Below are 27,601 nucleotides of genomic sequence, written 5' to 3'. Positions count from 1 at the left end.
CAATAATGAGCTATAAAAAATAAAATAAAGACAACACTTGGAACTCCTGTCTATCCCTTCCATTGACATACTGTCGCCATCTTGACGTTGCACTGCAACCATGATCTCACATTGGCCTCGTACATTAAGTTAAGGTAGTTGTGCTACATGGCTACATTTTCACAGCTTATGTTGCCATGTCTTGTCAGGTTCAGACATAACCATGTGTATTTGTCTCCCAGATAGACACCCCTGTCAGGTTACCAGATATTCAAATCATTCCCAGAAGGCTTCCTTTAGCATTTTGTTGGTTTAAGAGAATGGGGTATTAACACAAAGCATATTTGTCTCTATTAAACAGCTGCCAGTCAAGCAGAAGGCCAACTGTCAATATGTGGTGCTTTGTTAAGTATAAAACGCTTGTTTCTATTGTGTAACTCACTCGGTCTGTGTACAGTCGAAATCAGCTCTGTGAGTCAGTCAGGGTGAATGAACACACACAGAGAGACACAAAGAGAGAGGGCGAGTGAGAAGATAAGCATCACACACGCACACTGCCAAAAAACACAGTCATGGCCTCATAGGGGTGAGAAAATAAGGATAAACAAGATTGTATGCATGACTGTATTCTGTCTCTTCACGCAAATACCAATATCGAGTTCTATTACATATAAAAAGTGTCTGCCTCCTGAGGCTAAGCACATCAGTATGATAACGGCAGAATGCATACACAAGTATTTCTCAAACAATACATGAGAAAGATACAGTAGTATACTGAAAGTAGCAACTTTTTATTTGAGTTACAATTCTTTACATGTAGCCAAAGAATGTCCTCAAAACCAGTACAAACATTTTTTTGCCCTGCAGTTGTCTTTTTTTATACATTTTTTGTTTTTACTTCAAATGACAACTCAGAAATGTATAAAATAAAAATATCAGCTTCAGAAAAGTAGTCTAGCATTCTAACATCCATTAACCACTATTTACAGATGTTTTTTATTTACATTCTGAAATTTCATCCACAACCAGATTTGCAAATCAACTCGCAAGAAACATGTCTGTTCAACTGCAGCTCTACAAATCAGAGGGAAATGACATGAAACAGCTATCAGTATAGCTGTCAGTCAAACACTATCTTCTTGGAGGACAGGACTAGTTATAGTGTAGCTGGAAGGATGTTAAGGGGATTCACCGCTCAGAGTAGGAAGGTCAGGTCCAACTTGACATAAGACACAAGGGCGGGTAAAGAAACACTACAGCCTGTCCAGAGCCAACCACTACCCCCACAAACACTTGTGTAGAGCCGAAAGGATAGGTATAAATAATATGGTAGCAACTTCACTTTTCCCTCTGTTAGGCTAGGTAGAATTTTACCATCCAGTCCTCTCAGACCTCCACAAGTACCTAGGGGGTTAGGGCTAGGACAGGGGTCACCAACACAGGGTAGTAGGTATGTAGGCTTGCCTTGCAGTAACAATTGATTAGATTTGATCTTTATTATATATTAAATCAGGTGTGTTATTGCAGGACTGGATGGACCCGGCAGCTCTCCAGGACCAGAGGTGAACCCTGGGCTAGGCGTTCGTTCTGGATAGGCACTACTTGAAGTGGTTAGACACAATGCCCACAGAACAAATGTTACAATATAATAGGCAAGGAACAATCCTTTTCAGTGAGGATCATGCCAGTTGGCTGAGGTTTGGTTATTATTAATGTCAGGCCGGTTAACCAAGGACTCTCTGAGTCTAATGAAAACCGTATATACAGCAGTTATTAGACCCAGCCACTTCAAGTGACATGTTCAGTGGAACATGTAAAAGGTAAGGAAGTGCACAGAAACATCTTAAGCAGCATCAGATCTGGATCATTAAATGGTAAAATAAATATATGAAAGCCACAATCATTAAAATCATCTGAACTGCTATTTTAAAACAAACAAAACTCAATTTCTTTACTGTAAAGTCAAATTGGGAAAGGCAGGAAGGAAAACAATGCCAAGTGGCATTATTTAAAAACAAAGATTTAAATAACATTAACAGTCATCCAGACCTGCTGATCTCTTAAATCAATTTAGATTGTTAAATGACATGACATTCTAAGAACTTAAACAAGCATGATGCACTGAAGAAAAATAATATTTCAACAGAGGTGAATTTCGACTTGACAGTAAGCTTATACAGATAATGGGCATATTCAGAGCTGAAACTTAGCTTAGAGAGAACTACAGGGGCCTTTCACATTGACCTTCCCTTTTCTACAACCATCAGAGGCAAACATGTAAATGGCTAAACTGATCTTTTGCATTGAACCATTCCACACAACTTAACAGACATTGTTGATACGTCCTTGAGTGCTATTTTCAAGCTAATCAATGATTACATCCTTGATTCAATATATTAAAAAAACTATAAAAAACCTCACTCCACATGCCAGCAGTCTCAAGCTGTCCTCTGCAACTAGGAATCTTACCAGTAGTTGGATGGTATGTGAAGATTTAAAACAGCATTGATTAAAATCAATGGTACATGTTAACGTGGCTTTGGTTCAGAAAGTGCTGAGTTTGTGTGTCTTGCTCTTCAGAATGAGGACGCAGGTTGAAGCGTTGCCGGGGAACACTGTTGACCTCTGGTGGATTCTCTGTACAGCCCCTCCTGCTGGGGTTGCCAGATCGAGCAGGACCGTTATGTGCAGTCAGAGTGCAAAGAAGGATTAGCTAACAGTGCTCCAGGTAGTCTATGACACGAGAGATGGATTTATGCCCTGTGGTTCCAAATGCACACTGTTGAAAAAGAAAAGGTAAAAAGCAAGTTAGCTTGTATTGTGTGTCTGGTATATATTTGTTAAGTAATGTGAGATGCTAAGCCATTATCAAAAGACATTTCCCCACTTACAGTGAGGTTCATGAAATTCAAGAACTTCTTCAGCATTTCCGTCATGATGGAGAAATCTCCCTCGGGTAGGTTTTCCCGCACATTAACCACATTAACCTGAGGAGAGATGAGCAAATACACATCAAGTGGCAATCTGCAACATTTCCCTCTCGCGAAAATATATGTGCAACCAGCTACAAAACCTGAGCAATAACAAGTTTGGTTTTTGGAGTCTGCACAGCTCTTGGTCAAATCTGCACGGATGTAGGTGGAGAAGAAAATCAGTGTCACAATGAGATGTTTAGGGGAGTAGGATACTAGCTTTTCCCACAGATCCACATATTTCCATTTAGCAATAGGCTACAACGAGACACTTAAGCTTCAAACTAGTTTTTTTTTTTATACCAAAAATAGGTTGTTTTAATGCATTGTGAATGTATTGTTTCATTATGTTCTGTTTAATAGCTAACTATTAACACAAGTGAATTCTGATACAGCATTATGCATCAGTGATCAGGTTCACTTTAATTTTGTGATTATTTTTTAAGTCCCACTCCTCTTGTATTTATGTTTGTTCATTGGATAGGACAGAGGTAAAGAGGAAAGATAAGAGGAGAGAGTTGCTGAAATAAAAGTGGGCCGGATCCGAACACATGGTGCAGCGGTATATGGAGGCAGCGTCTTAGACCACAGCTAGACCTCGATCATGTCCTCTTTTACTCACCATGAACAAAGTACAGCACTGCAGCTGCCTTACCTTAGTTGTTAATATGTCAACTTTATTTATTTTGTATCTAATATTGTAATAGCCTTTCGCTACACCCGCAATAACGTCTGCTAAACACGTGTACGTACGTGACCAATACATTTGATTTGACAAGCTTCAACTTCACGTACAAGTGTGAAGGACCCTAAGAGATCATCTGCCATCAAGACAGAAGAATGGCACTGGTTTGCAGTAGCCTATACTTCAATCCTGCAAGCTCAGCAATCAAGCCCTTAATTGATTCATTGAATCAGGTGTGTGGGTACTGAGATGGAACAAAAGCCTGCACCCCCAATGGCAGGATCGAGGAACAGGGTTATAGCTAATTTGCTGGAAGCTTACCTGACTGCCCTGACACAGACAGCCCAGGAGCAGAGCTGTGTAGGAGGCCACGATGCTGTCCTCCATGTGCTTCCCAGCATGCTGTAGAGCTACAACACCACAGAGTGAGAAAAACACTCAACATGGAGCAATGATAGCATTGAAAACTGCTGTTGCAAAAATAGGATTTTACACACAGACACACATCTTTACCTTTGTTGAGGTCCAGCTCCTCCTCTTCCTCCTCTTTCTTTGTGTCCTTCTCCTTGTCATTTTCGCTGTCGTTGGTTTCTGTGGCGACCCACTGGATCTCGCCCGACGTCTCCTGCCACTCCCCGCTCTGGTCCTGGGGTTTGGGCGCCTCGCTGATGAGGTCATCAGTCTGCGCCTCGGCCAATATGGCCGCTCGCTCCCGCTCCAGGAAGAACTGTGGACGGAGGAAAAGACAGACAAAAATCACAAGAGTAACTCAATTTCCTGTGATATTTGGCCTCATTTTTCTATAAGTTATTCTGAAGTCGTGATGTAGTTATAACAAAAAACTCTTACCTGCACCAGAGCAGCCAGGGCACCTGAAGAAGAGTCCTTGGTCTTCTCCTCAGCACCCTCTGAAGGGGCTGCTGTAGGTGGCTCTGCCCCGTTCTCGATCTCTGTGGAGGCTGGGACTGGTTCAGGGGTCTGGGTCTCATCTCCACCTGCCTCTCCCTGGCTGCATTCAGGGCTGGTTGTGTTGAACTCCATGTCCACCAGACCGTGGCGGTTCCTTGCACTGTACTCCACCAGGTTAATCAGCAGCCCCAAGCCCTGTACCAGCACACACACCGGACGAGAGATGCTGTTAAAAAAGCTCTCAAGGACATACACTTCATTAAGATCCATAACAAAACATTGTGATACAAACAACCCTGAAATTACTACATTGAAGCTTCGGTTTTAATAACTATTTAGTCATTCATTAAGATTAGAGGACAGACAAAATATTTGGCATTCAAGCTATTGTCAGCGTTCAAGGTCTCCTCAACCTGTGGGCACTTCAAATAAAGTGGGTACAAAGGACCCACATTTTTCAGAGATCATACAGGTAATTGGATTTGTGTAATCATATACATAAAGGCCTCTCACACAAACACACGCTCACCAGGACTCGGATGTCAAAGCGTTGTTCCTGAGGTATGTAGCGTGGGACCCGTAAGACGCAGTTGAGTGCTGTGATGATTAGCTGGTCCTGCTCTCCAGTCTTAGTGCTTCCCCACTCTAAAAACCACAGTACAGTCCATAGTTACCACACTCACTCCACCCTGCAGTAGTCAGCTGTGGCCTGAGACCAGTCAGGCTTAAGTACTACAGCCCCAACATACCAAGAAGGTGCGTGTTATGGGGACTCTAGCTGTGATGAGGTCCGTGGGACAACGAAGAGCACAAGGCACTAGCTAGGGACCGCAATGCGCTAGCTACAATGTTGCCGAATGTAGAAGTCTTGCTGATGCAGTGATATTACCATTGTCGTGGGTGAGGTTGAGCAGCACCCCTATGACGGCCCTCATGCAGTCCTCCACGGCCTTGCCCACGTTGCTAAAGCTGGAGTGGGGCAGCACCGTGCCTGACGAACACAGTGAGCTGTTCACCTCCCGGCTGTAGCACTGGATCATGTCCACACAGTACCGCAAACCTCTGTGTGAGAGAGAGAAATGAGATCATACAAATTAGATGGGACTTCCTCGGCCAACTAACGGTGTCAAAGCCTCTGAGTCCCAGGAAAACTGAGGGCACAGAGATTTAACATGGAGTCCTTTACAGGGACTGGTCCCTATACTAGTATACTAGAGGCGGGGACTGGGCAGAGGGAGTAGAGGCGGAGTGAAAGATCAGGGCTCTGTCACCAAAAGATTAGCATGTGATCCAGTCGCTCTCACCTGGCAGAGGACATTATGAGCTGAGAGTCCTTGTAGGCAATCAGGTAGCCCTGGTTCTCTGGGTTCTGGACAGTCACCTGCAATGAAAGGACAGGAAGACATTGAAATGCCTTTTAAAATTGTCAAATAAAAAAGGTGGTTAGATGAGGCTGAGAGTGCAGTCTATTTACTTTCCCATTTTGTATTCAATGAATGGATTTAAAACATCTGCGCCTGCTAACACTCCTTGATGTTGTACTTACACTCTCTAGTACTCTTAGACACCTCTCTGCCCCCCATAGCGACGACACCAGCTTCTCCTTGTCATCCTCTTGGCTCAGGTTCTGGACACATTCTTTTACTGCAGGAGACACACAATGAATGAATGAATGAACATACATACAGTTGAAGTCAGAAGTTTACATACAGTGAAATAATCTGACTCCAACCTAAGTGTATCACAATTCCAGTGGGTCAGAAGTTGACTGTGCCTTTAAACAGCTCGAAAATTCCTCAGAAAAAAAAAAATTGTAGACCTCCACAAGTCTGGTTCATCCTTGGGAGCAATTTCCAAACGCCTGAAGGTACCACGTTCATCTGTACAAACAATAGTACGCAAGTATAAACACCATGGTACCACACAGTCGTCATATCGCTCAGGAAGGAGACGCGTTCTGTCTCCTAGAGATGAACGTACTTTGGTGTGAAAAGTGTTAATCAATCCCAGAACAACAGCAAAGGACCTTGTGAAGATGCTGGAGGAAATGGGTACAAAAGTATCGATATCCACAGTAAAACAAGTCCTATATTGACATAAGTTGAAAGGCCGCACAGCAAGGAAGAAGCCACTGCTCCAAAACCGCCATAAAAAAGCCAGACTACGGTTTCCAACTGCACATGGGGACAAAGATCGTACTTGTTGGAGAAATGTCCTCTGGTTTGTTGAAACAAAAATAGAATGTTTTGGCTATAATGACCATTGTTATGTTTGGAGGAAAAAGGGTGAGCCTTGCAAGCCGAAGAACACCATCCATCCAATCGTGAAGCACGGGGGTGGAGACATGTTGTGGGGGTGCTTTGCTGCAGGAGGGACTGGTGCACTTCACAAAATAGATGGCATCATGAGGGAGGAAAATGATGTGGATATATTGAAGCAACATCTCAAGACATCAGTCAGGAAGTTAAAGCTTGGTCGCAAATGGGTCTTCCAAATGGACAATGACCCCAAACATACTTCCAAAGTTGTGGCAAAATGGCTTAAGGACAGCAAAGTCAAGGTATTGGATTGGCCATCACAAAGCCCTGACCTCAATCCTATAGAGAGTTTGTGGGCAATACTGGAAAAGCGTGTGTGAGCAAGGAGGCCTACAAACCTGACTCAGTTACACCAGATCTGTCAGGAGGGATGGGCCAAAATTCACCCAACTTATTGTGGGAGGCTTGTGGGATTGATTTGCACTTTTCACACCAAAGTACGTTCATCTCTAGGAGAAAGAACGCGTCTCCTTCCTGAGCGGTATGACAGCTGCGGGTCCCATGGTGTTTATACTTGCGTACTACTGTTTGTACAGATGAACGTGGTACCTTCAGGTGTTTCGAAATTGCTCCCAAGGATGAACCAGATTTCTGGAGGTCTACAATTATTTTTCTGAGGTCTTGGCTGATTTCTTTTGATTTTCCCATGATGTCAAGCAAAGAGGAACTGAGTTTGAAGATCGGCCTTGAAATACATCCACAGGTACACCTCCAATTGACTCAAATTATGAAAATTAGCCTATCAGAAGCATCTAAAGCCATGACATAATTTTCTGGAATTTTCCAAGCTGTTTGAAGGCACAGTCAACTTGGTATATGTAAACTTCTGACCCACTGGAATTGTCTGTAAACAATTGTTGGAAAAATTACTTGTGTCATGCACAAAGTAGATGTCCTAACTGACTTGCCAATACTATAGTTTGTTAACAAGACATTTGTGGAGTGGTTGAAAAACAAGTTTTAATGACTCCAACCTAAGTGTATGTAAACTTCCGACTTCAACTGTACATATACACACCTATTCCTACAAGGATTTTTCTTTATTTTTACTATTTTCTACATTGTATAATAATAGTGAAGACATCAAAACTATGAAATAACACATATGGAATCATGAAGTAACCAACAACAACAAAAAAGTGTTAAATCAAAATATATTTGAGATTCTTCAACGAGCCACCCTTTGCCACTCTTGGCATTCTCTCAAACAGCTTCACCTGGAATGCTTTTCCAACAGTCTTGAAGGAGTTCCCACATATGCTGAGCACTTCTTGGCTGCTTTTTAAAATTATAAACTTGGATTAGCTAACACAACGTGCCATTGGAACACAGGAGTGATGGTTGCTGATAATGGGCCTCTGTAGATATTGCATACATAAAAATAAAAAACAATAAGTGATTTTCTTTCAAAAACAAGGGCATTTCCAAGTGACCCCAAACTTTTGAACGGTAGTGTATATGCCAATGAATATAGCCTAACAAAGTGAGTTGACCTTGATAAAATGCAACTGTCAAATATAGGAACAAGGACAACTAAAAAAAAGTATGCTTCTGGCGCAGAAAGGTGCTCCGATAGTTCAACAGAACATGCACCCACACAAACACCCACCTTTGTCTACAATGTGGTCCAAGCCTCCCAGTAAGCGCAGCTCCTCTTTGAACCAGTCGCCGGCTCTCTTTGAGGTCAGCGACAACAGGGTCTCCATGGCCAAATGACACGACTGCAAAACAAACAAAATAAAGTGCTGTAGAACTCCAACCCACAATCATCATCAATATAAATATTATAATTATTAAACATAATCATTATTCTGATTGTCCCTGCATACCGTGATGTTCTCCAGGTCCAGGTGCTTGTTGTGGACCGTCTCACACAGCTTGCGGATCTTCTCCTTGACCTTGGTCATCTCCTTGGCAGTCAGTTGGTCCTGGTGGTGGCCCGAGTGGTCGTGCTCCAGCTCCAACAGTCTGATCATCAGCTCCAGACTGGCCCGGTCCAGGTCCATGTTCAACCTGTCTCTGCTTAGGATGTACATCAGAGAGGCCGTACACAGGGCCAGGTTCTGGAGACGAGTAAAGGGAGAGCGGGGAGGGGCAACAATAAGTTCAGAAGCAACTGGTGGCAGGGAAAGTCCTTGAATCTTTTCCTTTTATATTCAAATAGCGAACTTTGAAGTATCTACAGGACAAATAGTAAGTCATGCTGCCACCACAAATAAGCAGAGGGAGGTTAATTGTAACCCTACTGAAGCCCTTTATTTTGGGTCCGTTACTGTTGTTAGTTTGGGTCAGTTGTTGTTGTAGATTAGAACAGATTCCTACCGGATGCTGCGGGGCATCATTCAACATCTTGAAGACCTGAGCCACCTTCCCTCTGGCCCGTAGGTGCATCCGGAAACTGGGCATTGCACACCTTGCAGCTAGACTGATTATACTAGACAGAGAGCAAGAGAGGGGGAGGTTGTTTAAAGAAGTTCCGAAGAGAAGAGTACATAGAAGATTGAGTGGACAAGTATAAATAATTCTAAATCTGCTCATGTCTTCTAGACTTGAGCATATAGCTGGAAATGTATTGAAGGGATGTTAAATCAGGTAAGATCCTTCACCGAGGTGGACAATTTTGAGTGGATTTGTCTTACCTAAGGCACCGTGTGTTGAGTGGCTGGCTGCTCTTCAGGCCAGTCTCCAGGTACTCAAAGTCATCAGTAAACTCCTGGTTCTCACCAAACTCTACCACATCGTTGAAGTGCTTCACATTATGCACAACCGTGTACAGCTGCAAGGGGGAGAGATAATGACATTATGAGTGACATTTACATAAGCAAATGGTATCGAGCAACAATAATCGCCTATTTATTTATTTATTTTCAGGCTGCCTATGTCCAAACAGTAAAATATTTTATTTTTTTACATTTCAGGGATGGAAAAATGTTTGGTGTAAACTTGAACTAAAACAAGATAAAGTATGAAGAAAAGATAATCAACCTATATATTTAGAAAAAAAAACATCCTATTTGAGAATTAAAAATCCCCAAAATAAAAGATTTTAGTCAGTAAGAATCTAAAATCCAAAAATGATGCATTCAGGAGTATTTTTGCCATGGCATGGGCTCCCATTGATTTAGTTATAATGTTTGAGTCACTTAGACAGCATAAGTTATGGCAAAATCCGTAGAATTGCAGGAAATTAGCTTAAAAACGGCTATATTTTGTCATTGGGCCAACAGGAGGGCCTCTAAAATGTTCGGTCGGCGATGCCCCCTCATGCATTCTGCCACGTCCAACCACCTAAGACTCGTTTTGATCCAGAAAAAACCCCGATATTTAAAATAGAAGGAATATTATCCAATGCAAGTTCCAAAATGTTGCTCTGTGTATTTGTGTGTGTCCAGAGAAGGGAAAAAAAGTCACCCAGCATGCAAAGCAGCCCCACTCCATCAGTTCTATTAGCTGACTGGGATAATACCCCCTCATCAAGAACACTGCTGGGAGTGGAAGTGTCTGATCAGCTGTGTGTGTTTGCTTGCTAGAGATTAGACCATGTCTGTGTTTGCTGGCTAGTGATTGGACCTAGGCACGCGATTGTGTGTGTGGCCAAGGCACTGCCCAACGAGATAGCTTCAGTCCCTATTGGCAAGTGGGATGTGCAGCTAACCGTCTGGTCAAGAACCAGAATGCAGATCTGCTAGCTATAGCTAGGCCTTAAAGGGGGGCTGAACTTCCGGATTCGGCTTGGTCATTAAGAAATGCAGCCGCTTGATTAATACTTAGGTGATGTGGTCCCCAATCCTGTGGTCAGGATTGAAATAAACCCAACCCAAGGAAAACTGTTACGGTACCCTTCATTTCGTAACATACATTTTTTTCCTATTATCTCGCAAATCTCTGTTCAGGACGAGATTGACTTCATGACCAAAGTTATCCTATTTACACTTTGTAGTCAATTTTGACACTAGAATAAATGTTTGACTCATAACGATGCCACATAGGATTTGTTAAAGGAGAAGTTGCTTTGTAGGGGCAGTGGCGCTTTAATAAAACAAGATGCTCCACAGGCCCTGACCAGCCCATGCTGTGTTTTAAATGAACAAAGACGAGCTTTACACTGCGCTCCAAATGGACATTAACAGGCTACACTGTGTCTGAAATAAATAAAGAGACTAATAAATCCCTAACAGCATGCAAACAAGTTGTGAAAATAGCAGATGAGCGTTTGGGGGATGTTTACAGTGAAAAGATAATGTTGACAGTCTTGAGGGCGTGAAATATCCCCCAGCATGGCCGGCTCACCTCCTTGTGTTCTTTTCTGCATTTGAGAGCCGTGACGATGTCCTGGTAAGGCTGAGTGGGGATGGTCACAGACTTGATGACTTTGGGCGGTGGGGGAGGAGCTTTGAACAGACCGTCATCCTTGTGGGAGTTGGTGTCCTTGCTGCTTCCGCTCGATACGCTGGCCTGGAGAGTCAAAAAGCAGAAAACATTTGAAAAAGTTAGAGACATACAACTTTCATTCCAGTTGCCCTTATCTGAATTGTTTCCTATAGGGACATTTTCAAGTCTTGACTAAACAGAATACGGTTAATATTTAGATTTCCTCCTCTGAAATGTAATTTAGGTGAGGCTGCTATTGGGTTAATGTAGAGCTGCACGATTATTCCAATTTTAATACAAATTGCAATATTGACATGTGCAATATCCATATCGCAAGAGGCTGTGATATTTTGAAGGGAGTGGCTCCTAATCAGTGACCAGATTTTATACACATGAGCACGCAAATTCTCACAGTATCTCGTGGGAATTTGGGACTTCAAAATGAGATGCAAGGTTCTAATAAGTGCCATCGTGTAGAAATAGCAAAGAAAATACTGTTTGATGAGCTAAGTTAGCTAGCAAGGTATACCAGTTATCAAAGAGGTTCTAGCTAGCTTTGCATGCATGGCAGGACCAGTGTTGTCAAAGAAGTTAGACCGTCTCTGGTGTCGTGTCAACATTACAACCAGGATGGACTGTCCAATGGGACGCTAAAACGCCGGCACAGACACAGCTCTCATGCAATGCAACGATCTTTTATTATCTGTAGTTAATAATAGTCAGTACACATAAATTCACATAGCCATGAGCGAGCATGTCGTAAACTGTAAAGTAGCTAGCTAGATGTGTCATCTCCATTAGCTATACATCTTGCCATCACATAAAAAAATGCATACAACAAAATGTCTCAATACACAACATATTTAGTCCACAATCTCTCAGACATTTGGCTCGTAGTTCTTGCACAAGAAAGAGGTGGACAGTTTGCCGGGGCCCAACAGAACACAACAAACAGTAAACAGCGTGGGGAGATAAAAATGGTTAGGGAGAAATCAACCATACGACCACTACAAAGTGTCATCGTATACCTACAGATCAAATTGATTTTAACAGTATTGATAGAGTCCACTAGCTTAATGCACTAGTGTAAAATGTCACTATTGCATATGACTTGTATATATTAACATATCTGAGAAATCTTTGGGGAACACCTATGAATCTGTTAGTTACACACACACACACACACACACACACACACACACACACATACATACTTTACGTCATTTAGCAGACGCTCTTATCCAGAGCGACTTACAAATTGGTGCATTCACCATATGATACATACTCTGTAAACTGATTTGACAACCGATTTGCATTTATGCACTAGCATGCAATGAGATATAGTTGAAGCGGGTATTTACTTTGCAACATATATTGTCATTGACAAACAAAATATAATTGTATGAGCTATACATCTGTGTACCGCCGTTTTTGTACCCCGCTACTAGCTAGCTAGATGGGGAGGTCCAGTTCCAGAGGCTGTCCGTTCTGCATACCTTCTTGACTTCGATACAATGTGTCGTCGCGTTTGTGCAAGCACACTGGTAGCTAACTGTCATAGCCATCTTTCTAACCAACTTAGCTCATCAACCAGTATTTTTTGCACGATGGCACTTATTAAAGCCTTGAATCTCATATGGACCTCACTGTCACCACTGGCCATCTAGCTAGCCACGTAGCCAGCAGGGTTGCACCGGTTTCCATTGGAGTAGAGCTTGCTAGGCTGGCTAGCTAACCAAGCTGATGATTATGTAGAAGCCTATGATGATTAGCATCGCTAGCTAGCTAATGTCGATGCACCATAGTCATGGATCTGCAAAAATCAAGCAACTGGTACTGAACGCATGTCAAAAATCAAGGTTCTTGCTTAGTGACATTGTGAATATCATATTTTTGGCATTTAACTACCGGTATGTATCTAATCCGGTTTGGGCATGAGGAAATGAGTAAATTTCCAAATTCCCCACTTGGTACTGCGAGAATTTGCGCACTTGGATACGGAGCCTCAGAAATATAAGATCTGGACATGGACTATGAGTCCCTCCCTATTTTGAAATGCCACTTAGCTGTCTAACACCCGTTTGTTTTGTTTTACTTTTGATTTATTGCTCGAGTTCCCACTCATTGTTCCTCTTTTTTTCTGCTTCCCAGACCCACACACCAAGCCCCACCCACTGTCACGCAAGCAGGCAGTTCCTTGCGCTCAAGATTCACTCCGCATGCATTGAGCAAAATTACGCATGCAGTCAAGATTTTTTCAAACCAAATAAAGTTTGCTTATTCTGCAAAATGCTAGTTAGTTGATTTTAGCAAGCTGCAAATGTTGCCAAAAATTGTGATAGCTAACGATTAGTTTTAGGGGCTAACTAGCTGGCTCGCTAAATCCAATGAGAAACTTTTGCTCTAATACATGCCAGTATCTGCGGGAGTACATCAGCATTGTTTGTGCAACAACTTGTTCTTATCAGAGAGGAAAAGGCAAAGAATATTCTAAAATCTGTCTGAATGTACCTACTTAAATCTAATTAGGATCCCCTGGGAAACACTGACCAACACTTTGGTTCCTACTCTGTCACAACTATAGAATTAAAATACTAGAATGGACATGAACCTTCTTATGATAGTCTAAAGGTCATCCATTTGGTCAACCATAGTTTTCCAGTGCTGTGAGAAGTGTAAAGTAACATGTCGTTCTGGTAGTTTCGGGTACAATCATCAACACTACTCTTGTTATCAAGTGTCCATTTTTCAGGAGGTCAGCCAGATAGCTTGTTTGCTTCGTTCAGGGAGGAAATGCTAGCTAGCCACATTGCAGCTGACCTGTATGCTAGCCAGAGCCATGTGCAGAGCCAGAGCCAGAGCCATATGCATACATTTTTTAAAATAATAAATAAACAAACACATAGCCAGCTCTAATTACAATGTTGGATAGATAGCTAAAATCGGTTCCATCTATGAAAAAAATAACACTTATCTAACCATATTTTAACTTATCCAATCTTCAGCCCCCGGCACTTTGCAGCATCCATTACTCAAAAACAGTAGCTAGTTAATGTTAGCTAGCCCATCTGTAGCCCCCCCATCTGTAGCCCCCAACTACCTAGCTAGTTAGCAAGCTAGCCGAGTTCCAGTTATTGTCGTTATTTTTCAGCTATCTTGTTGGAACACCGAATGACCACAAGCTGCCTGCCAGTGGGTGCAGTAGCTAGCTAGTCCTGCCTTGCATTGGCTATCTTGCCAGCACGCATGGATGAACGCAGATGTTAGTCATGTAAAGTTAGCAAGCAAAGACAACCCTCGTTTTCAATTAATAAGATGGCTTGGTAGCCACATCAGCACATAAATATTTCCTTACCCGGTGCTGATGATGGTTCCATAGCCTGCCATTCACTGAGCTGGGGCTACGAGGTTATCAGGAAGTGTACTAGCTAGCTACTTGTCTGGCATAAGCCTACATGTTGACCTGTAATCATTGCAATTTGACTGTTTTCCTCTGCTAGCCATCTAGCTACCAGGTTTGGACTAGTTGCCTGCTTGCTTGCTAGTAACTGAATGTTATACACAGAAAATAACCTCTGTTTAAAATATTATATTATTTCTTGACTGTGATATCCATCTATGAATGAGTGAACAGGACGGGCCATCATTGTTCGTTGTTTATTGAAAACAAGCAGGTTTTGGACTTAGCCAACTAATGTGAGGCTATGTGTCCCGAGTGGCGCAGTGGTCTAAGGCACTGCATTTCAGTGCTTGAGGTGTCACTACAGACCCTGGTTCGATTCCAGGCTGTATCACAGCCGGATGTGATTGGGAGTCCCATAGGTCGGTGCACTATTGGCCCTGCGTCGTCTGGGTTAGGCCGAGGTAGGCAGTCATTGTAAAATAAGAATTTGTTCTTAACTGACTTGCCTAGATAAACAAAGGTTCAATAAATAAAAAAATAACTATCATCTGCTGGATAATTTCAAGATTACACCATGAAATAGCACTGTGACATTGACAATGGTTTATGTTATTGCAGAGTCGATTTTGCCGGCTCCTTACCTACGTGATTACTCATTTGTAAATACAGAGCACAACCATACAGAGAACCATGCACAGAATGCAACTTTCTACACGCCGAACTACAGCCGTTGTGAGACATTGTGATCTTTCATATAGGATCTCTATGGTCAGAACCATCTCCTCCATGCGTTGTAATGCCAAACAAAAACGGCATTCCAAGCGCACACTTGTCCAACCACACAATTTGAATGACCATTCTATTTCTATTTCAGCTTACCCAAGCTTTTTTTTATCTAAAATTGCAAGTAAAAATGTAATTACCTTCCAATATCGTGCAGCCCTAGGTCAATGCATTATTCTAGGACAACACATTGTTATCTTCGTGCTAGAGATAGCAAATTCAATAGAGAGAGGATGTGTGTGCGACCAGTGTTAGGCAGAGCCTTGGTAGTGTCCTGGAGTAGTTCTCACCGGAGCAGTGTGTGCGCGGGCCAGGGGTGGCATGGGCATCTCTTCAGGCTCAGGCTGGTTCCAGTGGCGGGCATTGTACACAGCTTTAGCAGGGGACTGCACACAACAAAAACAACCACAGATCCAGGGTAAATACAGTAGCAGTAGGAATGATAACAGTAGAGGTTTCAGTAGCAGTGGATATGATTCAACATGAATGCCTAAAACCAAGACATACCTTGCCTTGTATCCTCAGTTTTGGGAACAGTGAGTAATAGATACATCTGACGTGTTATTATTAGCATCATAATCACCATACGAGCGAAATGGTGGAGACTGCTGAACGCAACTTCATAACGTCTACACTTATGACCCTGCATGGCTCGTTTCATCAACAAGTTGCTTTCAGAATCAGACTCCAGGACAAAAACGGTCAACTAGACCTAGGTCACTTCTTTTAACATTTACCAGAAACTAGACTACTTCCAACACAAATACATATATCCCCTACATTTCCATTCTGAGACATTTATGTTAAGCCTATCCAGGTCTGAGGAAGCTCAGTTCGTCATTATCAAACCATTTGATCTGATAGAGTGGTGAGTTGGTGATGGAAGGAATACAAAATCTGAGATAATTTAGACTTAAAAGTATATTAATTTCCTAGGTAGACCATTCATTATGTTCCAACATAGCATTTTAATGAAAAACCATAAATTGTTGAAGTAGTCCAGAGCATGTCTTTAATATGAATGGCCTATATTGAGAGGATGTTATGATTATATAACCCATAAACCATGCTTCCATCCAACAATGCGAGTTAAGTACACGTCAGAAACTCATGACAGGCCTGATGGAAACAGCAAATATCTGTAAACTTTCCAAATGTCGACAAAACAAAATACACTACACAGGGGTGGATAATATTTTGTCTGTTAAATAGATAATGTGATAAATGGCATTGGAAATGCTTTTTTGCACAATTGTTGATAGAATAACAGAGTCGGGACCATACCAGTATTGCAATACTCGTTAGTATCGTGGCAAGGAAACAAAACATAAAGTAGATTTACATTTTTGGGAAAACAGCCCTAATGTTTCAAACAAACATCTGTTGTCATTCAGAGTCACATTTATTTTCCAAGCTATAGCACAATATTTTACATACAGCAGGTTTTTAAAGAACCAAATAGTTTGGTGTGCTTCGTGTTTCCATGGAAAGAAATATTGCGATACTGGTTTCGACCCGGCCCTAGAACAACCCTAACGTCGAAGTAAACTGCAGTCACGCGATGCTATGTTGTGTGGTCCACTAGGACATGGAAAAGCATGAACAGTTAATTATTTAGGCTACATATGAAATAAATGGATGTTGAACTTCACAGGGTGGTAAAAATGCACAGCAATGAACTTTGTGCTCATTTCCCAGAAATATAATTATGTATAAAAGTCTTAATTTGTATGCTACTGACATGATTATCGGTGCTTGGCTGCCAAATAAAATTATTGCGCTCTGATCCATAGTCTCATCATGTACAGTTGAAGTCGGAAGTTTACATACACCTTAGCCAAATACATTTTAACTCAGTTTTTTACCAATCCTGACATTTACTCCTTGTAAAAATTCCCTGCCTTAGGTCAGTTAGGATCACCGCTTTATTTTAAGAATGTGAAGTGTCAGAATAATTACATTTACATTTAAGTCATTTAGCAGACGCTCTTATCCAGAGCGACTTACAAAATGGTGCATTCACCTTATGATATCCAGTGGAACAACCACTTTACAATAGTGCATCTAAATCTTTTAAGGGGGGGTTAGAAGGATTACTTTATCCTATCCTAGGTATTCCTTAAAGAGGTGGGGTTTCAGGTGTCTCCGGAAGGTGGTGATTGACTCCGCTGTCCTGGCGTCGTGAGGGAGCTTGTTCCACCATTGGGGTGCCAGAGAAGCGAACAGTTTTGACTGGGCTGAGCGGGAACTGTGCTTCCTCAGAGGTAGGGGGGCCAGCAGGCCAGTGGTGGATGAACGCAGTGCCCTTGTTTGGGTGTAGGGCCTGATCAGAGCCTGAAGGTATGGAGGTGCCGTTCCCTTCACAGCTCCGTAGGCAATCACCATGGTCTTGTAGCGGATGCGAGCTTCAACTGGAAGCCAGTGGAGAGAGCGGAGGAGCGGGGTGACGTGAGATAATAGTAGAGAGAATGATTTATTTCATATTTTACTTCTTTCATCACATTCCCAGTGGGTCAGAAGTGTATATACACTCAATTAGTATTTGGTAGCCTTCCACGAGCTTCCCACAATAAGTTGGGTGAATTTGGCCCATTCCTCCTGACAGAGCTGGTGTAACTGAGTCAGGTTTGTAGGCCTCCTTGCTTGCACACGCTTTTTCAGTTCTGCCCACAAATGTTCTATAGGATTGAGGTCAGGGCTTTGTGATGGCCAATCCAATACCATGACTGTTGTCCTTAGGCCGTTTTGCCACAACTTTGGAAGTATGCTTGGGGTCATTGTCCATTTGGAAGACCCATTTGCTACTTCCTGACTGATGTCTTGAGATGTTCAATATATCCACATAATTTTCTTTCCTCATGATGCCATCTATTTTGTGAAGTGCACCAGTCCCTCCTACAGCAAAGCACCCCCACAACATGATGCTGCCACCCCCGTGCTTCATGGTTGGGATGTTCTTTGGCTTGCAAGCATCCCTCCTTTTTCCTGCAAACATAAGACGTCATGGTCAAACAGTTCCATTTTTGTTTCATAAGACCAGAGGACATTTTTCCAAAAAGTACGATCTTTGTCCCCATATGCAGTTGCAAACCGTAGTCTGGGTTTTTTATGGCGGTTTGGGAGCAGTGGCTTCTACCTTGCCGAGTGGCCTTTCAGGTTATATCGATATAGGACTTGTTTTACTGTGGATATAGATACTTTTGTACCCGTTTCTTCTAGCATCTTCACAAGGTCCTTTGCTGTTGTTCTGGGATTGATTTGCACACCAAATTACGTTCATCTCTAGGAGACAGAACGCGTCTCCTTCCTGAGCGGTATGACGGCTGCGTGGACCCATGGTGTTTATACTTGCGCACTATTGTTTGTACAGATGAACGTGGTACCTTCAGGCTTTTGGACATTTCTCCCAAGGATGAACCAGACTTCTGGAGGTCTACAATTTCTTTTTTCTGAGGTCTTGGCTGATTTCTTTAGATTTTCCAATGATGTCAAGCAAAGACGCACTGAGTTTGAAGGTAGTCCTTGAAATACATCCAATTGACTCAAATTAGGTTAATTAGCCTATCAGAAGCTTCTAAAGCCATGACATCATTTTCTGGAATTTTCCAAGCTGTTTAAAAAGGCACAGTCAACTTAGTGTACGTAAACTTCTGACCCACTGGAATTGTGATACAGTGAATTATAAGTGAAATAATCTGTCTGTAAACTATTGTTAGAAAAATGACTTGTGTCATACACAAAGTAAATGTCCTAACCGACTTGCCAAAACTATAGTTTATTAACAAGAAATGTGTGGAGTGGTTGAAAAACGAGTTTTAATGACTCCATCCTAAGTGTATGTAAACTCCCGACTTCAACTGTAGCCCATATCTGCACTGCATTTGCGAGCTGTTGGCTAGAGTGCACTGCCAAGACCAGAGTGGACACATTTACTGTGTTTGTGTGTGTGTGTGCCAAAACCATTGACAAAGTTGTAAGTGGAATGGAAAGATGTGGAACTTCTTTTTTTAGCTATACAGTCTTAAAGGCCAGGATTCAAACAAACGCAGATAAACGACCTTTGTGAAGTGCGATTTACTTTTAAAAGGAGATTGATGCTTAACCTGTTGGGGATAGGGGGCAGTATTTGCACGGCCGGATAAAAAAACGTACCCGATTTAATCTGGTTACTACTCCTGCCCAGTAACTAGAATATGCATATAATTATTAGCTTTGGATAGAAAACACCCTAAAGTTTCTAAAACTGTTTGAATGGTGTCTGTGAGTATAACAGAACTCATTTGGCAGGCCAAAACCTGAGAAGATTCCAAACAGGAAGCGCCCTCTCTGACCATTTCTTGATCTTCTTGATCATCTCTATCCAAAACAGGTGATCTCTGGCATAACATGACATTTTCTAATGCTCCCATAGGCTCTCAGAAGGCGCCAGAACGTTGAATGATGACTTTGCAGGCCAGTAGCGCGTTTGGTAAGTGGTCGATCTGAGAACAATGAGACTGGGGCGCGCGTGCACGAGACTCCACCATGTTTACATTTTCAGTCTTTGAACGAAAACAGGGTTTCCCGGTCGGAATATTATCGCTTTTTTACGAGAAAAATCGCATCAAAATTGATTTTAAACAGCGTTTGACATGCTTCGAAGTACGGTAATGGAATATTTTGAAATTTTTTGTCACGAAACGCGCCGGGCACGTCACCCTTCTTTACCCTTCGGATAGTGTCTTGAACGCACGAACAAAACGCCGCTATTTGGATATAACTATGGATTATTTGGAACCAAACCAACATTTGTTACTGAAGTAGAAGTCCTGGGAGTGCATTCTGACGAAGAACAGCAAAGGTAATCCAATTTTTCTTATAGTATATCTGAGTTTGGTGAGTGCCAAACTTGGTGGGTGTCAAAATAGCTAGCCTGTGATGGCCGGGCTATTGCAAAATGTGCTTTCACCGAAAAGCTATTTTAAAATCGGACATAGCGATTGCATAAAGGAGTTCTGTATCTATAATTCTTAAAATAATTGTTATGTATTTTGTGAACGTTTATCGTGAGTAATTTAGTAAATTCACCGGAAGTGTTCGGTGGGAATGCTAGTCACATGCTAATGTAAAAAGCTGGTTTTTGATATAAATATGAACTTGATTGAACAAAACATGCATGTATTGTATAACATAATGTCCTAGGAGTGTCATCTGATGAAGATCAAAGGTTAGTGCTGCATTTAGCTGTGGTTTTGTTTTTTGTGACATTATATGCTAGCTTGAAAAATGGGTGTCTGATTATTTCTGGCTGGGTACTCTGCTGACATAATCTAATGTTTTGCTTTCGTTGTAAAGCCTTTTTGAAATCGGACAGTGTGGTTAGATTAACGAGAGTCTTGTCTTTAAAATGGTGTAAAATAGTCATATGTTTGAGAAATTGAAGTAATAGCATTTCTAAGGTATTTGAATATCGCGCCACGGGATTCCACTGGCTGTTGAGTAGGTGGGACGCAAGCGAGGTTAAGATGATGTCTGTAGCATTTACAGTGAATATCAGAGAAACAGCCTTTAAAAGTCTATAGCAGTGTGCAGGTCATTCATCTGAGTTGGTTTGAATCTCGGCCCAAGAGTAAAGGGTCTTCAAATCAAAGTTTATTCGTCACAGGCACAGAATACAGCAGGTGTAAACAGTAGTGAAAAGCTTACTTCAAGCTCTTCCTTAACAGTGCTGAATAAACGGTTCCTGAAAAGCTCAGCTACTATGGGGGGTGCAGTTAATACTTATTATTGGAATTAAAACAATCTAGTGGTCCTCTTTCAAGGCTTAAATCACTCATTTTGATGGTCAGTCTAGACATGTGTGCTATGACAATAGTGTGACTTTGCGCTTGATCTGGTCAAATGCTTGAGTTGAGGCGAGAGGTTCTTGTGATGTTTCTGAAGAGTCATGTAATTAGGCCTAACCCATTCATCTGCCTTGCAAAAAAAGCAGTGTTCGATATCCAGAGAGGCAAAGCAGACGGAATCAATAACAATATCACAGCACAAAAATCCCTTTACTGGGAACGTTCTCCCACTGCTCACCCGTGACTGCTTGAAACATTATTGAACATTTACTCCCCTTAGTGACAGCAATTCTATCTGGGTTACCTCATGAGCACCGCTACAAATACACTGTGAATCAAACAACTCTTTCCATACACACTCTCCATCTCACACACACACATTCAAAATCAGACTTCATCGGTCCCTCACCTTTTTGGGCCCACTGAAGATCTTCCTGCCAATCTCCATGGATTTGTCCCCCTGTTTTCCTGAGCGACCCTTCTGCCCTTCAGACCCACCAGGGATCGAGTCATCAGAAAACTCCAGAATATCTGAGAGGGGGGGAAACAGCACAATAAGGTGGAATCAACATGATGGAAATACACGTACAATAGAAATCCTGTTACATGTTGTAGGAAAACTGACTAAGCAACGCATCCTATTTTGACTGTATATGATAAAGCTTATCAAATCACCTGTGTTTTTCCATACAGCTAACCTCTTTATTGCCTTTAGACAAACATCAACAGTATATGTCACCTGTACTGCTGCTGCCCTGGCTGTCCTGAGAGTCGCTGGGCTGGGGGCTGTCCACAATAGCTGCCATTGCAGCTGCTGCCACTGCTGCAGCCTTCTTGGCCTTCCTCTTCTCTTTGGCCTGGGAGCCCTCCTCGTCATCACTGTCGCTCTCGCTGAGGTCGTCAAAGCCAAAGTACTTGATCTTGTAGCTGCTGCTTCCGCCGGCCGCGTGGTCCGCTCCCTCCTCCTGGTCACCTTTGTCCTCGAAGCCAAAGAACTCCAGCTTGGTCTCCTTCTTGGTCTTACTCTGGGTGGTTCGGGACCTGACGGTTACAAGAGTAGAATGGATTCATTTCAAAATCAGCAGCTGACATTAAAAACACAAAAACAATAGTCAAAGGTTAAGTGTCTTCTTAAACAGAAGAGGTGCTTAAATCAAGAAAACAGATTCACCTAGGTTTAGGTGTAGTGGAAACATTTGGTAAACCACGAGGGTGAGCTGAGTGGGTATAAGAAGGGACGTTATGCGCTTACCTGTAAATATACAGTTGTACAATATTAAGCAGTATCAAGCATGTCATGAAGGACCAGTGGGAGGCAACTCAGGCAAGAGTCTTGTGTGTACTGTCTGGGCCACAGCCAGTGGAGTCGTTTACCTGGTGGGTTTGGCTGGAGGTATGTCTGCCTTCTTCCTCAGACGTCCCGCCTCCCCCAGGTCAGCAGGGGGTGCGCTGGTGATGAGTTCGTCCATGTTGCGCTCTATGGAGTCCTGGATGGTGACGTTACACACCGACAGGCAGGATGGGTGCAGCACCGTATAGTCCCGTACCCGACCCCTGCCAGCAGGTTTAGTCGCCGGTTTGGCCACTGTTGTGATAGCATTAGTGCCACCGCAACTGCTGGCAGTGGACACACTTTTGGGCATCAGTGCAGCCGGACTGCTGGCGGCTACGGGCAGTTTACTGTCGCTAGTAGCAGAAGCATCTGGAACATCGGAGGCCTTGTTTGGTTTGGGCCGGATGTATTTCCTAGTATTGGACGGCCTGAGGAGGAATGGGGAGGGAGGGATGTTGTCAACAACAGGCTCGGCCGGGGACTCGTGTTCAGCACTTTTCATCCCACCTGAGGAGAGCCCATCCTTTGAAGATGAGGACTGGGAGTCCCCACTAAACCCTGGTGCCTCAGCTGAGTCTTTTTCCTGGAGAGGATCCATGCTAGGGGAGGAGGTAGAAAACTCCTGGGTTCCTATTAGGCTCCATTCCACATAGGGGTCCTTGGGCACAGTCTTTGAAACAGAGGACTGAGCAATAGGCTTCTGGTTACTCTCTGATGTATTTCTGAACAAGGACTGGCTACTCTTTTCTGCACCCTCATTGGACAATGTTTGCTTGCCTGTGAGCACAAAGGAGACAAAAAGAGCATGTTAACAAAAAGGAAGCATTATATTATAAATTACGTTTCAGATTTTATTCAACACGGTTGTTTGGTTTGTGTCATTTCTAATCAGTAATCTAATTCTAAATGAAAGGGGTACAGGCCTATTGAGACAACGGCGTTGCAGTAAAGCCTGATTTATCTTTAGTGAGCCATCAGGGACAGATAGAGACGAGATAAGCTGACACAGAAGCTGGCAGCAGAGACTAAAAGCCCACAAGGGAGCCCATCACTTTATCTTCTCCGGAAACATCTACACACCACAGCTATCATCACCATTATCACAGACAGTTTCCCTTCCATAATAAAAAAAAAAAATGCAATAAATAAAGTGAAATACAAGAGACAGGCAGGTGTTCTTTAGCTACTGTATACACACAGACACACACAATTATTCTACAAGCACCTGTGGAAACAAAACCAGGTTTCCATCCAACCTTTTAATTCAAGTACAGTGAAGGAAAAAAGTATTTGATCCCCTGCTGATTTTGTACGTTTGCCCACTGACAAAGAATTGATCAGTCTATAATTTTAATGGTAGGTTTATTTGAACAGTGAGAGACAGAATAACAACAAAAAAATCCTGAAAAACACATGTCAAAAATGTTATAAATTGATTTGCATTTTAATGAGGGAAATAAGTATTTGACCCCCTCTCAATCAGAAAGATTTCTGGCTCCCAGGTGTCTTTTATACAGGTAACAAGCTGAGATTAGGAGAACACTCTTAAAAAGGGAGTGCTCCTTATCTCAGTTTGTTACCTGTATAAAAGACCTGTCCACAGAAGCAATCAATCAATCAGATTCCAAACTCTCCACCATGGCCAAGACCAAAGAGCTCTCCAAGGATGTCAGGGACAAGATTGTAGACCTACACAAGCCTGGAATGGGCTACAAGACCATCGCCAAGCAGCTTGGTGAGAAGGTGACAACAGTTGGTGCGATTATTCGCAAATGGAAGAAACACAAAAGAACTGTCAATCTCCCTCGGCCTGGAGCCCCATGCAAGATCTCACCTCGTGGAGTTGCAATGATCATGAGAACAGTGAGAAATCAGCCCAGAACTACACGGGAGGATCTTATCAATGATCTCAAGGCAGCTGGGACCATAGTCACCAATAAAACAATTGGTAACACACTACGCCGTGAAGGACTGAAATCCTGCAGCGCCCGCAAGGTCCCCTGCTCAAGAAAGCACAATATACATGCCCGTCTGAAGTTTGCCAATGAACATCTGAATGATTCAGAGGACAACTGGGTGAAAGTGTTGTGGTCAGATGGGACCAAAATGGAGCTCCTTGGCATCAACTCAACTCGCCGTGTTTGGAGGAGGAATGCTGACTATGATCCCAAGAAAACCACCCCCACCGTCAAACATGGAGGTGGAAACATTATGCTTTGGGGGTGTTTTTCTGCTAAGGGGACAGGACAATTTCACCGCATCAAAGGGACGATGGACGGGGCCATGTACCATAAAATCTTGGGTGAGAACCTCCTTCCCTCAGCCAGGGCATTGAAAATGGGTCGTGGATGGGTATTCCAGCATGACAATGACCCAAAACACACGGCCAAGGCAACAAAGAAGTGGCTCAAGAAGAATCACATTAAGGTCCTGGAGTGGCCTAGCCAGTCTCCAGACCTTAATCCTATAGAAAATCTGTGGAGGGAGCTGAAGGTTCGAGTTGCCAAACGTCAGCCTCAAAACCTTAATGACTTGGAGAAGATCTGCAAAGAGGAGCGGAACAAAATCCGTCCTGAGATGTGTGCAAACCTGGTGGCCAACTACAAGAAACGTCTGACCTCTGATTGCTAAGAAGGGTTTTGCCACCAAGTACTAAGTCATGTTTTGCAGAGGAGTCAAATACTTATTTCCCTCATTAAAATGCAAATCATTTTATAACATTTGACATGCGTTTTTCAGGATTTTTTTGTTGTGATTCTGTCTCTCACTGTTCAAATAAACCTACCATTAAAATTAGACTGATCATTTCTTTGTCAGTGGGCAAACGTACAAAATCAGCAGGGGTTCAAATACTTTTTTCCCCCTCACTGTATAGCACATGTCGGATAATTATTTTTTCTTCACAACAGGCCTGATGGAAACACCAAATGTGTCAGTAAACTGATCCTTGCTAGACATCCATGTTCAGGTCTTACCATACAAGTCAAAACTAACTCAGCCACTGGAACATTCACTGTCTTCTTGGTGAGCAACTCCAGTATAGATTTGGCCTTGTTTTAGAAGGTTATTGTCCTTCTGAAAGGTGAATTAATCTCCCAGTGTCTGGTGGAAAACAGACTAAACCCAAGATTTCCTCTAGGATTTTGCCTGTGCTTAGCTCCTTACGTTTCTTTTTTTATCCTGAAAAACTCCCCAGTCCTTAATGATTACAAGCATACCCATAACATGATGCAGCCACCACTACGCTTTGAAAATATTAAGAGTGGTACTCAGGGACAGAGTACCACTCAGTAATGTGTTGTATTTGCCCCAAACATAACACTTTGTATTCAGGACAAAAAGTGAACTGCTCTGACACATTTTTGGCAGTATTATTTAAATGCCTTGTTGCAAACAGGATGCATGTTGTGGAATATTTTTATTCTGTACAGGCTTCCTTCTTTTCACTCGTTCAATTAGGTTAGTATTGTGGAGCAACTACAATGTTGTTAATTCATCCTGTTTTCTATCAATGCAATTCAAATCTCTAACTGTTTAAGTCACCATCGGCCTCATGGTGAAATCCCGGAGTTACGAAATACTCCTGTATCTTTGTAGTGACCGCAGGTATTGATATACCATCCAAAGTGTAATTAATAACTTCATCATGCGCAAAGGGATATTCAATGTCTTCTTTTTTATTTTTTACCCATCTACCAATAGGTGCCCTTCTTTCCGAGGCATTGGAAACCCTCCCTGGTCTTTGTGGTTGAATCGGTTTGAAATTCACTATTCGACCGATAATTGTGTGTGGGGTACAGAGACGAGGTAGTCATTCAAAAATCATGTTAAACACCATTATTGCACACAGAGTGAGTCCATGCAACGTATGAGACTTATTAAGCAAATGTTTACTCTAACTTATTTAGTTTTGCCATAACAAAGGGGTTGAATACGTAGACTCAAAACATTTCAGTTTATATTTTATGAATTTGTAAACATTTCTAAAAACATAATTCCACCTTGACATTATGGGGTATTGTGTGTAGTCCAGTGACATAAAATGTAATTATTTAAATAAATGTTAAATTCAGGCTGTAACAACAAAAATATGGAAAAAGTCTGAAGGCACTGTATGTTGTGTGGTCCTCCCACTACGACTTGGGAAAAAGCATGCAGTTTATTAGGCTACAGATGAAGTAAGTTATGATGAACTTCACAGGGTGGTGAACGTGCACGGTGATGAGCTTGATTATCCTTTTCAATAAATATCAAGGGATTCATTCTGGTGACATGATTATCGATGCAGTTTGACAAATAATAATCTCATCATGTCGGCTATACCCGCACAGTATCGATGAGCGGTTGGCTAGAGGGCACATGCCAGGACCGGAGTGGGCACATTCGCTATATACCCAGGGCTCTAAATTAATCTCTTTGGTAGCACTGGTGCTCCCAAATTAAAAATGTTAGGAGCAGGAGAACATGAAATTCAGGCGATCCAGAAAATATGATTTTCTTTTATTGATTAAGATACAGCCTGCACCGAGTATACAAAACATGAAGGACACCTGCTCTTTGCATGACAGACTGACCAGGTGAAATCTATGGTCCCCTAAATCCACTTCAAATCAGTGTAGATGAAGGGGAGGAGACCGGTTCAAAGATTTTTAAGCCTTGAGACAATTGTGTGTGTGTGCCATTCAGAGGGTGAATGGGTAAAAACAAAATATTTAAGTGCCCTTGAACGGTGTATGGTAGTAGGTGACAGGCGCACTGGTTTGTGTCAAGAACTGCAACGCTGCATGGTTTTTCATGCTCAACAGTTTCCCCTGTGTTTCATGAATGGTCCACCATCCAAAGGACATCCAGACAATTTGACAACTGTGTGAAGCATTGGATTCAACATTGGCCAGCATCGCTGTGGAATGCTTTTGACACCTTGTAGAGTCCATGCCCCGACGAATTGAGGCTGTTCTGAGGTGAGGACAATTCAATATTAGGTAGGTGCTTCTAATGTTTGGTGTACTCAGAATATATTGGG

At 42.4% G+C, this 27,601-nt stretch overlaps 1 protein-coding gene across 2 annotated transcripts in view; it reads right to left on the bottom strand.

Moving 5' to 3' along the window:
- Positions 1 to 749: 749 nt before the first annotated feature.
- The window catches only part of LOC106607591 (wings apart-like protein homolog), a 31,839-nt gene continuing 4,987 nt past the window's right edge, over positions 750 to 27,601 (bottom strand). For both annotated transcript variants that reach the window (XM_014204678.2, XM_014204684.2), the window contains exons 3-20: positions 22,620 to 23,355; positions 21,985 to 22,286; positions 21,655 to 21,776; positions 15,711 to 15,806; positions 11,154 to 11,318; positions 9,503 to 9,639; positions 9,186 to 9,297; positions 8,693 to 8,926; positions 8,473 to 8,584; positions 6,092 to 6,189; positions 5,850 to 5,926; positions 5,435 to 5,607; positions 5,075 to 5,190; positions 4,486 to 4,740; positions 4,150 to 4,363; positions 3,958 to 4,046; positions 2,871 to 2,966; positions 750 to 2,758 (exon numbers count right to left, since the gene is read on the bottom strand). In XM_014204678.2, coding sequence (XP_014060153.1) covers positions 2,693 to 2,758; positions 2,871 to 2,966; positions 3,958 to 4,046; positions 4,150 to 4,363; positions 4,486 to 4,740; positions 5,075 to 5,190; positions 5,435 to 5,607; positions 5,850 to 5,926; positions 6,092 to 6,189; positions 8,473 to 8,584; positions 8,693 to 8,926; positions 9,186 to 9,297; positions 9,503 to 9,639; positions 11,154 to 11,318; positions 15,711 to 15,806; positions 21,655 to 21,776; positions 21,985 to 22,286; positions 22,620 to 23,355 — 3,200 coding nt within the window. In that variant the 3' untranslated portion in view covers positions 750 to 2,692. The remainder of the gene's footprint in view (positions 2,759 to 2,870; positions 2,967 to 3,957; positions 4,047 to 4,149; positions 4,364 to 4,485; positions 4,741 to 5,074; positions 5,191 to 5,434; positions 5,608 to 5,849; positions 5,927 to 6,091; positions 6,190 to 8,472; positions 8,585 to 8,692; positions 8,927 to 9,185; positions 9,298 to 9,502; positions 9,640 to 11,153; positions 11,319 to 15,710; positions 15,807 to 21,654; positions 21,777 to 21,984; positions 22,287 to 22,619; positions 23,356 to 27,601) is intronic.

This window comes from Salmo salar, chromosome ssa01, assembly GCF_905237065.1.
Source record: "Salmo salar chromosome ssa01, Ssal_v3.1, whole genome shotgun sequence".
In the NCBI taxonomy this organism is placed as follows: domain Eukaryota; kingdom Metazoa; phylum Chordata; class Actinopteri; order Salmoniformes; family Salmonidae; genus Salmo; species Salmo salar.
The sequence above is the reverse complement of the archived record's forward strand: the minus strand, read 5'-3'. Positions and strand labels throughout refer to the sequence as shown.